The following is a 16,585-nucleotide window of genomic DNA, read 5'->3' as shown; positions in this document are numbered from 1 at the left end:
ACACCGTGCTTTGTTTCCGCCTTAGCTGCACTTATGAATATGCTTGTATGCGTCACTCGCTCGCTTCTTATTGTTTCGCTGCCTTCTCAATTGTATAATGAATGTTTTCTTCAGCACTCTTTGGTGCTCTTCCTTGTTTTCTATGTCAGTTCACGTGATTATGTGGGAGGCGTGATGACGCGATACGCAACTCCGCCTCCCACGGCCAGTGAGCTGCAGTCATTACAGTATATGGACAAAAAAGAGGTTCCAGTTATGACCGTTACGCTTTGAATTTCGAAATGAAACCTGCCTAACTTTTGTAAGTAAGCTGTAAGGAATGAGCCTGCCAAATTTCAGCCTTCCACCTACACGGGAAGTTGGAGAATTAGTGATGAGTGAGTCAGTCAGTCAGTCAGTCAGTCAGTCAGTGAGGGCTTTGCCTTTTATTAGTATAGATATCACTTTCATGATGAAATGCATTAAAAATATGTATGTTACATTTTACAGATAAATCGTTAACTTTGTTTAAATAATGACTACTGCTAATAGTTACACATATCGGGTGGCATGGTGGCAGAGCAGTAGCGCTGCTGTCTCACAGTGAGTCACGTCCCTGGTGTTCCCTGCCTGGAGTTTTCATGTTTTCCTGGTGGGTTTCCACAGTGTGCTCAGTTTTCCATCCAAAGACATGAAGGTTTGGGGATTTGGTGAAGCTACAATGACGCCAGTGTGTGTGTGAGTGCTTGTGTTCACCTTACGATGAGCTGATACCCTGTCCAGGGATTTTGTTTCTGTCTTGCGCCGATGCTATAGGAATGGGCGCATCCCTGAACTGATGGATGTAATCATTAAACATCCTTTTCAGAGATATTGTGGCAAGGTGTCCTCGGAATTTAATGGATGTTTCGGGCACACACGTTGCATCGCGTGAAGTATAAACCTGGCCTTAGGTGCCTTACTTTTCAGCTGATGATCTTCACTAGGGCTTATTTTTGGGGTAGGGTTTATATTACAGAGCAGCCTGAAAATTATGCTAGGGCTTATTTTAGTAGTAGGTCTTATTTTCGGGGAAGTATTTAGTTTGAAAAAATGACTACTCATCCATTCAGAAACACAAGTAAGTGAACCAAGAGAGTCAAGGTCATCAGGCGCTATTGATAAAAGGAAGATGTCATTCCCACAATGCCGTGCATTAGAATTGAAGATTCTGCCTGTTCCCCTTGTTCACCGATGAAGAAACCTGTCTTTCATACAAGCGCACAGCATTGTGGGAATGATGCCTATTTTGTTGACCTTTAATGTCTACTGCTGAATTCAACTAAAACTCAGAATTTCTGACTTCCGACAGAAGAAAACACACCTCGAACTCAGAATTCCTACACTGAAAAAAGTATAACATTGATGTTGTTCATTCAACGTAAATTTTCTCTTTCAAGCAAATTAAGATTAGTCATTTAGTGTTGTAGCTTGAAATATTTGGTTTCAGATCTCAATCAAAGTAAAAACATTTGTTTGTACCAAAGTAAGTTATGGTGGAGGGAATAAACATAAAAATCCTATTTTAGTTAACCTAATATTTTAGGTTGTTCGTGTGCTGTGTTTGAGGAGCCGTTTGTATTTTCTTCCAATCGAACTTTCCAGCGGGATGGCTTTCCAACTACTAAAAAAAAAACAGCTTAAAAAATAGATTTAGTATAAAACAAGTGAATTGCACCCAATCACTCTAAATGATTTGCCTCAACTTAAAAATTGTGGGATCAATAAGCTAAAAAGAATTATATTGGTTCAGATTGAAAATATTAAGTGTGAATCATCACCTTTTTTTTTTTTCAGTGTTGTTGCAAAACTCGGGTCTGACTTCAGAGTATGACGTCGATCTAAAATGGCGATGTACTGTACACACACGCAGTAAAGTATAGTAACAGTTTATAGATTTAAGTTGTTTATTAGAATATACTTTAAAAGAATCACCATAGTCTATAATACTGAATACTGAGAAGGTAAATGTTAACATTATCAGAACGAACAGTAATGGACTGACCAATGTTAGCTTGATACGTACTGCTGTTCATACATTGTGCTAAATGGTTGCTTTGTGAAGTTTTTAAATTGCAGCTTTCAAGCCAGGATTGTACAAAGACCATATCAATCTTTTTAGACATACCAAAATACTTTTTGCTCCTTTCTTGCTCATAGGTTTCTTCTTCGATCTGGACTACAGAACTATTAGATAGCATTTGTTGCTGAAACACCAGTTTTCATGGAGGCATCCATGTTTACAATCCCACTTGGGTAATCCGAATGCACGGAGGTCGCAAATGATGCAATTGTAACTTCCTACTTCCCAGCTCCACTATTGGACGAAGGCAACATAAACATAATCCAAGATGAGATAGAATAATGTACTTTATGATAAATGCTGCAATCCAGCAAGACAATGAAATTGTAATCCCAAATGCTGCCATGCCGTCTTTATCAATGTGCTTACATAAATGTTGTTAGCACTGATTAAATCATCTGGAGCGGCACACTGGCTGATGGAAATTGTAGTCTGTACATTGGAATTTGCCACAAGGTTACAGATAAGATTGGGGGTGATGGGTAATATATAGCATGTTTGGGCCCGGCCTGTACTTGGATGGGAGACCAATCAGGTAAAGCTTGGGTTGCTGCTGGAACAGATGTTGGTGAAGCCACCGGGGGGGGCACTTACCCTGTGGTCTGTGTGTGGATCCCAATGTGCCAGTGCAGTGACAGAAACATGTCGCTGTCCTTCGGGTGAAACATAAAGCTGACTGTATGTGGTCATAAAATATCCCTTGGCATCGTTCATAAAGTGCAGGGTGTGCCCCGATGTCCTGGTTTAACAGACCATCATGGCCTAGTCATTCTGGCCCCCTAGTCATCCCCTCTCTCTAATTAGCTACCCGTCTCTCACCCCTTCACCACCTAACAGCAAATGTGTGGAGAGTTTACTGGAGCAAAAATGGCTGCTGTCACATCATTCAAGTGGTTGCTACACATTAGTGGTGGTTGAAGTGGTTTAGCATTCACTATGTAAAGCACTGTGAGTAGTAGGAAAGCGCTAGATACATGTAACATCCTCAAGGCTCTGGATGTTGTAGGACTGTCTTGGTTGACACGCCTCTGCAACATCGCATGGACATCAGGGACAGTGCCTCTGGATTGGCAGACCGGGGTGGTGGTCCCCCTCTTTAAGAAGGGGGATCGGAGGGTGTGTTCCAACTACAGAGGGATCACACTCCTCAGCCTCCCTGGAAAAGTCTATTCAGGGTTCCTGGAGAGGAGGGTCCGTCGGATAGTTGAGCCTCGGATTCAGGAGGAACAGTGTGGTTTTCGTCCTGGTCGCGGAACAGTGGACCAGCTCTATACCCTTAGCAGGGTCCTGGAGGTGCATGGGAGTTTGCCCAACCAGGTCTACATGTGTTTTGTGGACTTGGAAAAGGCGTTCGACCGTGTCCCTCGGGGAATCCTGTGGGGGGGTGCTCCGGGAGTATGGAGTACCGGACCCCCTGATAAGGGCTGTTCGGTCCCTGTACGATCGGTGCCAGAGCTTGGTCCGCATTGCCGGCAGTAAGTCGAACCCGAACTCGAGTTCAAGTATCTCGGGGTCTTGTTCACGAGTGAGGGAAGAATGGAGCGTGAGATCGACAGGCGGATCGGTGCGGCATCCACAGTAATGCGGGCTCTGCATCGGTCTGTCATGGTGAAAAAGGAGCTGAGCCGCAAGGCGAAGCTCTCAATTTACCAGTCGATCTATGTTCCTACCCTCGCCTATGGTCATGAGCTATGGGTAGTGACCGAAAGAACGAGATCGCGAATACAAGCGGCTGAAATGAGTTTCCTCCACAGGGTGTCTGGGCTTTCCCTTAAAGATAGGGTGAGAAGCTTAGTCATCCGGGAGGGGCTCAGAGTAGAGCCGCTGCTCCTCCGCATCGAGAGGAGTCAGATGAGGTGGCTCGGGCATCTGATCAGGATGCCTCCTGAACGCTTCCCTGGTGAGGTGTTCCGGGCACGTCTAACCGGGAGGAGGCCCCGGGGAAGACCCAGGACACGCTGGAGGGACTATGTCTCTCGGCTGGCCTGGGAACGCCTTGGTATTCTCCCGGAAGAGCTAGAGAAAGTGGCCAGGGATAGGGAAGTCTGGGCATCTCTGCTCAAGCTGCTGCCCCCGCGACCCGACCTCGGATAAGCGGAAGACAATGGATGGATGGATGGATAGATACATGTAAAGAATTATTATTATTAAATTATTTACTGGGCGACACGGTGGCGCGGTGGTAGTGCTGCTGCCTCACAGTTAGGAGACCCGGGTTCGTTTCCCGGGTCCTCCCTGCGTGGACTTTGCATGTTCTCTCCGGGTTTATGTGGGTTTCCTCCCACAGTCCAAAGACATGCAGGTTAGGTGCATTGGCGATTCTAAATTGGCCCTAGTGTGTATTTGGGTGTGTGTGAGTGTGTGCCCTGCCTGGGGTTTGTTTCCTGCCTTGCACCCTGTGTTGGCTGTGATTGACTCAAGCAGACCACCATGACCCTGTAGTTTGGATATAGCGGGTTGGATAATGGATGGATGGAAATTATTTACTTACTGGATCAGATGTGCAAAGCTGACTCTGCGCACGGCCACCTCACCTACCAAGCCCTTGAGCTTTATAACACACTTGCTAAATGCACAAGACTGTAGGACTGAAATTTTCCTTGTTGACATTTAATGTGGAACTTTCTGTAAGTAACCGATAATTATATTGGACCAAAATGCATACATTTTGCCTGCTTTATTCATATAAAGTGATATCAGACATGTGGATTATGTGACAGAAAATACATGACAACTTTTTTTCGGTGAGTCCTTTTCACGTCATTTGACATTGTCCAGTGTTAATCCTTTATTGATACCTCTGAGTTTGAATATTCAATATTTAGTTTCTCCATGAAAACATGAGATTAAAATTTTTTTTTTCAACCACCACTGCAAACTAAATGAAGTAAGTAACATTTAAAAAATAGCATTTATCAGTGGAGTATTCCTTTAAGCTCTGGTCATTTTGTCTGCTAGCCTGGCTTCAGTCTATTTGGATGTTTCACTTGCTCTAAGCCAGCAGGTGGCACAGATGTGTAAGCTTCAGCACACGGGGGAAAAAAAAAAACCACTAAGACCCCCGGTGTCAAAATGTTGGTTTCCAAAGTAGTCACTTTTGTCCGTATGATCCTAGAGAGCAACTGTGCAAAATTTGCTTCAGATCGGTCAAAGGGTATAGGACTATGTAGGGAACATACATTGTGGCCAGCCGAAGGCGCACCCAACACAGACAGACGCAGGACACAAGTTCAGCAAACACACTTTTATTTTTTCTTTGTGGGAAACGCCTTCCACCGTTTCCCACCTACACAGCACAGTTCCAAAGCACAGACACACAGCACTTTCTTTTCTTCTCCTTTCTCTTTTTCTCTTCATTTCAATCCACATCCACTCTTCGTCTCCCTTCGTCCTGACTCTGGCTCCTGGAGTACTGTTAGATGTCTCCTTTTATAGAGCACCCAGAAGTGCTCCAGGTGTCCCATAAGCATTTTCCGGAAGCACTTCCAGGTGCTCAGCTGTTCTCCATATGGTGGTGATCAGAGCTGGGTTGAGCTTTCATGCTTCAAGCCTGTGGCACTGTTGCAACCCAGGGGGGACAGCCCTCTAGCAGTCAGGTGGAGGTAATGTCCTGAAAATGTTCTGTCCCCCAGTCCTTCCACTATATAGGCGTCCACAGCTCCACCCTGCAACAGAAAGACAAGACAAGTATGGGGATGCAATCTACTGGCATCCTAAATGGACAGTGCCTCCAGCTGTGTCCCAGACGGTGGCACTCATAGCTGCTCAGTCGTTCTCCATATGCCCCCTGGTGGTGGTCACAGGCCCCAGCGGGGTTGAGCTTCCTTGTTCCAATCCCATGGCACTGTTGCAACCCAGGGGTGAACTGCCCTCTAGCAGTCAGGGGGAGGTAATGTCCTGAAAATGTTCTCACCCCCGGTCCTTCCACTATATGGGCGTCCAGGCTGGCCAAGGGTACTGGCCATCCACCGCACGGCCCCTCCCTCAGCTGAGCCTTGTGCGGCAAAAGGGGGCTGTCCCGAGAGGGCTGTCTTTCTCCAAGATGAGGAGTTGACCTGATTCGGTCCACAACTTCGCCCTGCAACGAAAGACAAGACAAGTATAGGGATGCCATCTCCCGGCGTCTACTGGCATCCTGAATGGACAGCACCACCAGCCATGTCCCAGACAGTGGCACTCATAGCAGCTCAGCCGTTCTCTATATGCCCCCTGGTGGTGGTCACAGGCCCCAGCTGGATTGAGCTTCCTTGCTCCAAACCCATGGCACTGCTGCAACCCAGGGGGACTGCCAACTAGCACTCAGGGGGGGAGTAATGTCCTGAAAATGTTCTCTCCCCCATTTGTTCCACTATATAGGGCACCGGCCATCTGCCACAATATATAATAAAAATAGGTATTGCGTTAGGCTACTCGTCCCTTTAAAAAGCAATCTGACTACATAACACACGTCACTTGTAATGTGTTGCCCCAACACTGATCAGAGTTAAACGTTCAAGGCCATCTTCTTTATGTGGCTTTCATTGTCACCCTGGAAGTCATTAAACATACCTAAAATTGCCAATAAAAGATATACTCTTGATTAATCAGGCTTGAGAGAGGGAGAACGTCATGAATAACCACGAGATATGGATAACACATCCATCCGTTTCTAGAACTTGGCTTTATGTTTGCAGGATTGTGGGGAGCCTCTCCTAGTGTTATTGAAAGGAAGGCAGAATCCAATATCAGATAAGAATGCCAGTCTGTTGAAGGGCACACACACACAGGGTCAATATGTACGACACGTTAACTCAAATGTGTGGCTTTGGGATGTAAAAATAAGCTTAATTAGGCATATTCTTTTTTACTGCATTACACCATTACTGTATCATTTTGTACCATTTACATTTTCCATAGCCTGAGAATTTTACTGTGTTATTTATTTCAAAATGCCATTGTTATTTTACCTGCTGTTTTTACAAGAATGTTACTGAAAAGGCTGCTTACGGTGGATTAACAAAGTATTTAGAGCTCTTCAATTTCTGTACACTTTTGCTATGTTGTAGATGATATTTTTATTGTTTGCTTGTTTTTCTAGCAACTCACTAATGGTTCCAGTCCAGAATTGGTTCAGCATGCATCCTAATTGGGGTCCTAATTGTGTGATGTCTTTATTCAGCAATTATTAAGAACTGAATCAATTTTCCTCTTATTAAGTCTTGTCGACGTGGTGCCCACTATATAAAATTACATGTTTTGTTGTTATGTGCATGCAGGACAAGTTTGCAATATGGCATCATGTGCTTAAAGAGGCTGAATTATGACCGGAAGGAGCTGGAAAGAAGGAGAGAGGAATGTCAACATGAGATCAAAGGTTCAATTTCCTTTCAGCCTTACTTGGATGTTTTTTTTTCTGTAGTAGTAACTCTAAGTCCAGTCTGTCACCAGCCATTTCCAAAGCTACTTAATCAGATCAGTTTCACAGGAATGTGGTGCCAGCAGTGGCCAGCTCTACCATTTAGGCAAACTAAATCTATCTATCTATCTATCTATCTATCTATCTATCTATCTATCTATCTATCTATCTATCTATCTATCTATCTATCTATCTATCTATCTATCTATCTATCTATCTATCTATCTATCTATCTATCTATCTATCTATCTAGTTGGGTCACCTAGGCTGGATGGCATTTTTTAAACCTTACACACCCTTGGCCTATGAACACCTGAAATCAATGCAACACTTTGACTCTAATTACCACTAATAAATTGGATTATTTTCATATACTAGAAATATTTGGTCTTAACATTTTTTTTAACTTCTGGTGCCACAGCCTTGCCCTTCAGAAGCTCTTCCAGGTCGGGGAGAAAGCCCTTCAAAGAAAGTGTAATACTCTATCCATCTGCAGCTCCCTATGATGGCACCTAGGAACCCTGACAGGGCTCTCCTATAAGACATAGTATAATACTGTGGCTGACAAAAGCAGAAATGACAGTCTTGCTGAAAGCAAATTTGAGGTGCCAACCGCGTTATCCTGTTTAATAAGCAACAATATCAAATGAAAGAATACCCTCCTTGGGTGTTAAGCTTAGCTTCTAGCTTGGGGTTAGGGTCAGTTTGCTTGTGAGCACAGTTTGGTAGGTGGCTATTGTCAAAACAATGCCTTCTTTTAGGAACTGTGAGGTTTCTCTGTGCTGCAGAGAGAGAAGGAAAACATAGTGTAAGTGATAGCACCTCCTCTTGTCCCAGCATATTTCGACAGAGTCTGTAAGGAGATCATCTGATGCGCACGTGATGTCTCTTTCTCTCTCTCTCTCTGTATGTATATATATATATATATATATATATATATATATATATATAAAATCCTACTCTATATATATGAAATCCTAACCCTAAAAGTGCAACGATTTTATGAGACGTTTTTTGTCACGTTTTAAATGAGTCTTTTTTTAAAACCTACAATTAGATGTTTGGTATCATTTTTTAAACAGTTTATCGAATTGTAATGTGATGTTGTTAGATTTTCAGATTCTTATTCTGTTTTTAAATTTTAAATTAAAAAATATCAAGAACTCACGTCCCGCGAGACGAGACTTTGTCCCAACAGACTTAACCACGCCCGGGGCAGGAAATAAAAGACAAAGAGTAGAACAGCTGCTGTACAGGCTGTTGAATGTTTGAAGTGCCATGAGAGATGCAGATCACGTGGCAAAGTGGCAGCAGCAATCCAGCAGCTGATCGAGCAAAGAGGAGGTAAAAAAAAAAACTGTAAGTGTTTACCACTGTATCAACGTTTAAGAGGGGGGTTCAGAGAAGCGAGTGCATCTCCTTGGGGTGCATTCAGCCCCCCTCTTCACAACACGTGCGGCATAGACGTGAAGTGGCTGGCACATAGCGCAGCAAATGTGGTGGACAGGTGAGCGAAGCTAGCAGGGGGGAACCCGCTAGTATATATATAAATATATTAATGGACAGTAGAGCTCCTGTTTGGGAACCCATAGTTCTGCTAGGAGTTGTAGTTCTGATATTATTTAGTGCCTTTAATCTATCTATCTATCTATCTATCTATTAAAGAACAGCTGCTATCTGGATGGTGTCATATCAACTTCCATTCTGTTTGTCATTTTCATTTATTTGTGTAATATAAAGGAAGGTGAGAGAATCTGTTGGTTTCAAGCAATTTTAATGAGATTCATTTTTATTATTTTCTTTCTTTGTTTATTTATTCTTGTAGATACCCTGGTGTGGACAAATGACCATGTGATACATTGGGTTCAATCTATTGGACTGCGGGAGTACAGCAACAATCTACTAGAAAGTGGGGTGCACGGTGCACTGGTAGCTCTAGATGAGAATTTTGACTACAGCAGTCTAGCGCTTATTTTACAAATCCCAATGCAAAATACTCAGGTGAGGCAAACATCAGTGAAGAGCATGTTAGTAACTCCACATGTCATATCCCCAGAAGTGTTACTCCTTTCACTTTTTATTTAAAATGATAAAGATGACATACAGGCCTTAATTGTGTTTATAATCTCATTTTCATATTGGTCATCCATATGTAATTCACAGAATATATGCCTTTAAGAATAAGGGAAGCTCTTCAGACAAATCTAATTTTAGTGCCCACACCCCGTACCCTAGGAGCATCAAGTCAAGTGTACTATTAGGCCATTCCCGTTTTAGGGTCACTTCTGTGAGAGTTAGGCCTCCTGTCTAATTCCATTACTTTCGTCTGTTGAATACCAGGCAGCAGGACAGTTGTCACCAATTGTTAATATTTTAACTCCAAAGGCACCAATGTATTTGAAGAGAATGGCCCCATCTTGTTTATGCTGTTAAATTCTTGTCTTACACTTCCTCAGGAGTGCCCGTTTCTCTTGGACTCTGTGGTCAGGAATATTGTGTTTTATTGCTATAGACACTTGGAATAAGCTACCAAGTAGTGTGGTAGACAGTAAGACGATTTTTGGAAGATATAAGTGGATAGGACTGGCGAGCCTTGTTAGGCTGAATGACCTGTTCTCATCTCGATTGTTCTAATGTTCTATTGTCCTTATAAGACACAACAGTTATGTCCCAATCTAATGCTTTTCTTTAAGCCCTTAAGCAAGATGTTCTGGACAGAAGTCACTATCCTATGCTTCTCCAAACTTCTCTTGTTCTCCACTATGCTGGGAGTGTCAAGTCCACTGTGCCAGTGGGCCCAACCCAAACTGACCGGAGACCATAATTCTGTAATCTCCAATGGCTCCAGTTTACTGATGAAGAGGCAGTACTTGCAGTTGCTACTCCTGCAGCCATCTTGACCCAAATATCCCCTGACCCTCAGAGCTAAAGGATCAGCTCCACTTCGCAGCAGGCTTATTATTATATCCAGTGTGTGAAATCCCCCTGTAGTAATCAGGGGCTTCCTTTAGTGCTTCATTACTAGCTGAATACCTTTAATAGATGAATACCATCAAATGTGGATATGCAACCTTCAAACAAAAGCCACACCACACTGTACAAGACTGTACTTCTGACCCTCATCACACAGTATGACCACTTTTGTGTGTGGGAGAGTAGAAGCAGCCAACTCACTCATGAATGCCATCTTCAACAGCAGTGAAACATTTGGTTAAAATGTCGTCCTCTAGTACATTTTCGCCATTCTGGTTGAATTTTTCAGAATCCAAAAATCATGAGCAGAGAACTGTAGTATTAATGTTACCTTTGACATGTATTTTTGTTTATTTTGAGGTTTGAAGAATACATTTTTGATATGATTTTCACATTTTTGCCCCATCATTTGAAAGTTCATTGTTACAGTAATGTCTTAACATTTGCAGTGCACCATCTATTGGAATGTATTTTACAATGTTTTTAGTATAAAATGCATGCCATTTTTTTTCTTTCCAACAGATGGCGCATCACAATCTTCAGCACTACTTTTATGAATCCCATACCAAATAACATATAACAGAGACATAGGAACTAGATAAACCTATAGATACATACACACACACACACTTGTCCTCTTATTAAGGGGGCTATTTAGAGGCACAGATTCTCCAGTTGTCTACTCTTTTCCGGTGTCTGTGCTGTGCTGCCTGTTGGGTATGAATTATTATTATTATTATTTTAATGTTGCTGAGCAAAAAGTGAATTTTACCATTTAGGAATAGAGAGAAAAAAAACATAAAGAGGGAATTCTTAGAAGCTGCACATTTTGTCAGTCACCATGAATTAGTCTTTACTGGGTACTGGGCGGGTGGCACGGTGGCGCAGTGGGTAGTGCTGCTGCCTCATAGTAAGGAGACTTGGGTTTGCTTCCCGGGTCCTCCCTGCATGGTCTGCATGTTCTCCCCGTGTCTGCGTGTGTTTCCTCCCTCAGTCCAAAGACATGCAGGTTAGGTGCATTGGTGATCCTAACTTGTCCCTAGTGTTTGCTTGGTGTGTGTGTGTGTGTGTACCCTGCGGTGGGTTGGCACCCTGCCCGGGGTTTGTTTCCTGCCTTGCGCCCTGTGTTGGCTGGGATTGGCTCCAGCAGACCCCCGTGACCCTGTGTTAGGATATAGCGGGTTGGATAATGGATGGATGGATGGATTAATGGATGGATGGATAGGTACTGGGCCTCAAACTACAATATAAGGCTGCCTGTTCTATTCCTGCCTGTGCTTTACTCATTTCACCTGCCTGTGCTCCAGTGGTAAGTAGTATCTGTACCTGGCTTGTTATATATAATATGTACTTCACATATACTGTAATGAGGATAATTTAAGCATTATAAAGCTGAATCCGTGCTGGAGGTGGTTGTGTGATTTCTTGTCGTATGTGTAATGTGATTCTCTTGGCTCCATTTACAGGCAAGACAGGTGCTCGAGCGGGAATTTAACAACCTGTTAGCTTTGGGAACAGACAGACGCTTAGATGAGGTGAGCTTGTTGTTTTTTTTTTTTTTTAATGATTAAACTTCTGTGGTTTCCACCCACACTGTTGTCACATTCAATTCTCACCCATCCCTGCAAACTTTCTCACGTTTAGCAAATCACTTGGACTTGAAAAACATGCCCAAGTACTTCTGATGTGAAAAGTTAGATTTGCAATGTATTTTAATTCATTTATTATTTTTATTTAAATCTAGATTTGTGTGTTTTATTGGCTTTGGCCCTTTAAGTGAAAAAAAGAAAACAGGCTAACCACAAAATGAATGGTAATTTAAGTTCCTGTGAATATCTTGTCCCGTTCAAGTTGGTAGAATTTTTTTTTTTCCATCTGAGCTGATTCTTGAACACTTTTATATGTTAGTAGCCTGTTTGTTTGATTTTTAGGTTTTCTGTATCAAATCATTGCTGGGATATTTTTAAACATTCTCCCTATTAGAATTATGAGACTCTGTTGTCACTAATTGTTTTTACTGTTGGTGTTAATTATGTTTGGTCACATAACAGCATTTTCCAGTTTTCTCTGCATAATACTAATAAGAGACCTGCTTCACCCATAAATGTCTTATCTGCCTGCTTGCAGGGAGATGACAAATCTTTCAGGAGGTCACCGTCTTGGAGAAAACGTTTCCGTCCCCGGGACAGTCATGGCCTCAGTCTGATGCCCGGCTCCATTGAAACACTGCCAGCTGGCTTCAGAGTCACAGCCATGTCGATTCCTTCCACGATGCCTGTGCTGCCCAAGAAAATCCCACCTGAAGGTCAGTCAGAAACATTTAAACCTCCTCTATAATCGTCTCGATTTGGGCTCAGAATCCATTGGCCTGACTGAGGGACCTGAAGTGAGCATCATTTTCGGCACTGCACTGTTAAGTGTTTACTCGTCATAAAGGCTAACTTTATTTAGGCTGTTATTATATTTTGTGCATCCATCTGATAAATTCAAAAAACACAAGACAGATAAAATTGTCAATGGCTTATGAAGTAAAAATGGGGACTTTCAGAAAGTAGGAAACAAGCATGATAGATAGATAGATAGATAGATAGATAGATAGATAGATAGATAGATAGATAGATAGATAGATAGATAGATAGATAGATAGATATGAAAGGCACTATATAATAGATAGATAGATAGATAGATAGATAGATAGATAGATAGATAGATAGATAGATAGATAGATAGATAGATAGATAGATAGATAGATAGATAGATAGATGTGAAAGGCACTATATGATAGATAGATAGATAGATAGATAGATAGATAGATAGATAGATAGATAGATAGATAGATAGATAGATATGAAAGGCACTATATAATATAGATAGATAGATAGATAGATAGATAGATAGATAGATAGATAGATAGATAGATAGATAGATATTTTTATTTTTAAAAAGACCTTTATTGATCAAATAGCAATAAATCAAATATATAACAGGTAACATATAACCAATATTTTACAGGGTGCTGCATCAAATGAGAATCAATTCCCTTGCAGTCCGTATTTGATATACTATTTCTTATATTAATTTGAAATGACCCAAAAAAAACTTTTCCATTCTTCTAATTTACAATTTAAACCCCCTGAGCCCGTAACAAACAAGCACTTAAAAGTCCCAAATCATAACTTCAACAGAAACATTATGATGTTACACCATTCGATTAGCTCATCTATTTTACATCATTATAAGAAAACACAAAAAAGGAGAACTTCAATAATTTCTCATACAATCATTTTTAGTTCTCCATCATCAATGGAGCAAAGCACCCCTTTAATCCCCCACACATTTTTAAACAAATCTAATGTATTCATCAATTTATAATACGTATATTCCATTATTATTCTGGAGCGTACATTTATCTTGAAAATCATCACAGCATCAGTAGCCCCTGTCCCAGATTGTTTATTATTTCTACTCTTTAAAATTGCTAATTTTGCTTCACCCAATAAATAGTTTAATAGTTGAACTTTTTGACGATTTTCCTTATTATATTTTGTTCCATAAATGAACATGATATTGTTAAAATTCCCCATTAACCTACTACATATTTCACTAAAAAAAATGAAAAAAAAACTAAGTCTCATACATTGCAAGAATAAGTGGAATATAGTTTCTTTTTGTCCACAAAATACACAAGTATCATCCTCTTTCTGCTCAATTATTTTTAAAAAGGAATTGGTAGCAACAATCCCATGCAGGACTCTCCATTGTAAGTCTGCTGTTCTTTTCTTATTTGGGGGCTTATATATCTCCCTCCAAGCAGGTGCACTCCCACCTTCCACCCCCAGATATTCTCTCCATGGTGTGTCACATGCTGTATTTAATGCTGCAAAGTGTACAGTTTTAACACAATATTTATAAAGGTCCCCCTTTGTCAGAGACTTAAAACTCACGACTTCCCCTTTATGGAATGTCATGATCGTATTATCGGTGAGCGAGGACAGATCAACAGCAGGGCAGACCTCCATCTCCGTGTTCGCTGCTCTGATCGAGTTGTTCAGCCGATGATAATCTTTGGCCATGAATGATAAAAAACTTTGAAGCATTCTGACTGACTTGCCCCCAGTATGGAAGATAGATAGATAGATAGATAGATAGATAGATAGATAGATAGATAGATAGATAGATAGATAGATAGATAGATAGATAGATAGATAGATAGATAGATATGAAGGGCACTATATGATAGATAGATAGATAGATAGATAGATAGATAGATAGATAGATAGATAGATAGATAGATAGATAGATAGATAGATAGATATGAAGGGCACTATAGATAGATAGATAGATAGATAGATAGATAGATAGATAGATAGATAGATAGATAGATAGATAGATAGATAGATAGATATGAAGGGCACTATATGATAGATAGATAGATAGATAGATAGATAGATAGATAGATAGATAGATAGATAGATAGATAGATAGATAGATAGATAGATAGATAGATAGATAGATAGATAGATATTAAGGGCACTATAGATAGATAGATAGATAGATAGATAGATAGATAGATAGATAGATAGATAGATAGATAGATAGATAGATAGATAGATAGATAGATAGATAGATAGATAGATAGATAGATAGATAGATAGATAGATATGAAGGGCACTATATGATAGATAGATAGATAGATAGATAGATAGATAGATAGATAGATAGATAGATAGATAGATAGATAGATAGATAGATAGATAGATAGCTATGAAGGGCACTATATGATAGATAGATAGATAGATAGATAGATAGATAGATAGATAGATAGATAGATAGATAGATAGATAGATAGATAGATAGATAGATATGAAGGGCACTATATGATAGATAGATAGATAGATAGATAGATAGATAGATAGATAGATAGATAGATAGATAGATAGATAGATAGATAGATAGATAGATAGATATTTTTTTTATTTTTTAAAAACGTTTATTGATATAATTGTAAAAAAAACAGTATATAACATCACCCAACAAACAAAACATATATACAGAAAAATAAAAAACAAGTGCTATATAACAAATAAAGAAACATTTCCAGTTAAAGATTTCCTAACACACTAATTAAGCAATTATGGGAAAAAATTATAACATGAAGTGTAACTCCTCATCCTCACATTCACAGAGCACACTATTTACACACCAAACCTCCCTAAACCTTTCCAAATTCTTTGTACATTTATAAAAATTAAACTCCACTAAGATTCTACTCTTACATAACTTTTTGAAAAACCCAATGGTATCCTGAAGCCCAGTCCCACTGATGTTATTTCTGCGTGTTTTCCATATTGTCAGTTTTGCTTGACCTATGATGAAGTTCACCAGGTTCACGTTATTTCCTGTTCGTTTTGTTACCTTCCACCCAAACAAGAAGCCCACCTCGTTATACACAATACCCAATCTAACAATTAGATGTCTGATCAAATTGAAAAAAGGCTGAAGTCTCATACAAAACAGAAAACAATGAAACACGGTTTCCCTCGCACCACAAAAGGGACACTTATCAGTAACCCCAGGACTAATAATTGCTAAAAAGGAGTTGACCGCTAAAATACCATGCAACAGCCTCCACTGCAGATCCCCCACCCGATGAGCCAATGGTGGCCTGTACAGCGACCTCCAGGCCGGCTTTGCTCCCTCTGGCACAGTAAGCTTGTCTCTCCACGGTGTGTCAGGAAGCGTCTTCAGCTGAATCTGATGTTTGACTTTCACACACATTCTGTACAGCTGCTTTCCAGTCACAAACTGCAGTGGTAAGTCCAACAAGTTACTTATGGACAGTAAGCCATTTGTTTTATTGTCTTTCCACTCACCTACCGGTGACACCACAATTGCAGGAAAGCCACAGTCACTAGAAGGGCAAATCTTTGTATCCAACAGATCTTCTATTTGTGTTAAGTAGCTCTTGGGCAATGAAGTTTTCAGTCTATTTAGGAATTTTCCTAATAAACGCAGAGAGTGCACTCCTGTCTCCTCTGCTATCCTTTTTATGTCTTTCCAAACAAATCTGTCCAAATCAAGTAAATGGCGGATCTTAGTAACATGGCACCTTACAA

The 16,585-nt window shown here is 40.7% G+C and overlaps 1 protein-coding gene across 6 annotated transcripts in view; it reads left to right on the top strand.

The window, feature by feature from the left end:
- ppfia4 (PTPRF interacting protein alpha 4) overlaps positions 1-16,585 on the top strand; it is a 505,408-nt gene that overhangs the window by 447,006 nt on the left and 41,817 nt on the right. For all 6 annotated transcript variants that reach the window (XM_051924406.1, XM_051924405.1, XM_051924404.1 and 3 more), the window contains 4 exons: positions 7,357-7,454; positions 9,322-9,497; positions 11,936-12,004; positions 12,597-12,774. In XM_051924406.1, the coding sequence (XP_051780366.1) occupies positions 7,357-7,454; positions 9,322-9,497; positions 11,936-12,004; positions 12,597-12,774 (521 nt within the window). The remainder of the gene's footprint in view (positions 1-7,356; positions 7,455-9,321; positions 9,498-11,935; positions 12,005-12,596; positions 12,775-16,585) is intronic.

Source organism: Erpetoichthys calabaricus, chromosome 3, assembly GCF_900747795.2.
Source record: "Erpetoichthys calabaricus chromosome 3, fErpCal1.3, whole genome shotgun sequence".
Classification (NCBI taxonomy): Eukaryota; Metazoa; Chordata; class Cladistia; order Polypteriformes; family Polypteridae; genus Erpetoichthys; species Erpetoichthys calabaricus.
This window is presented reverse-complemented; position numbering and strand designations above follow the sequence as displayed.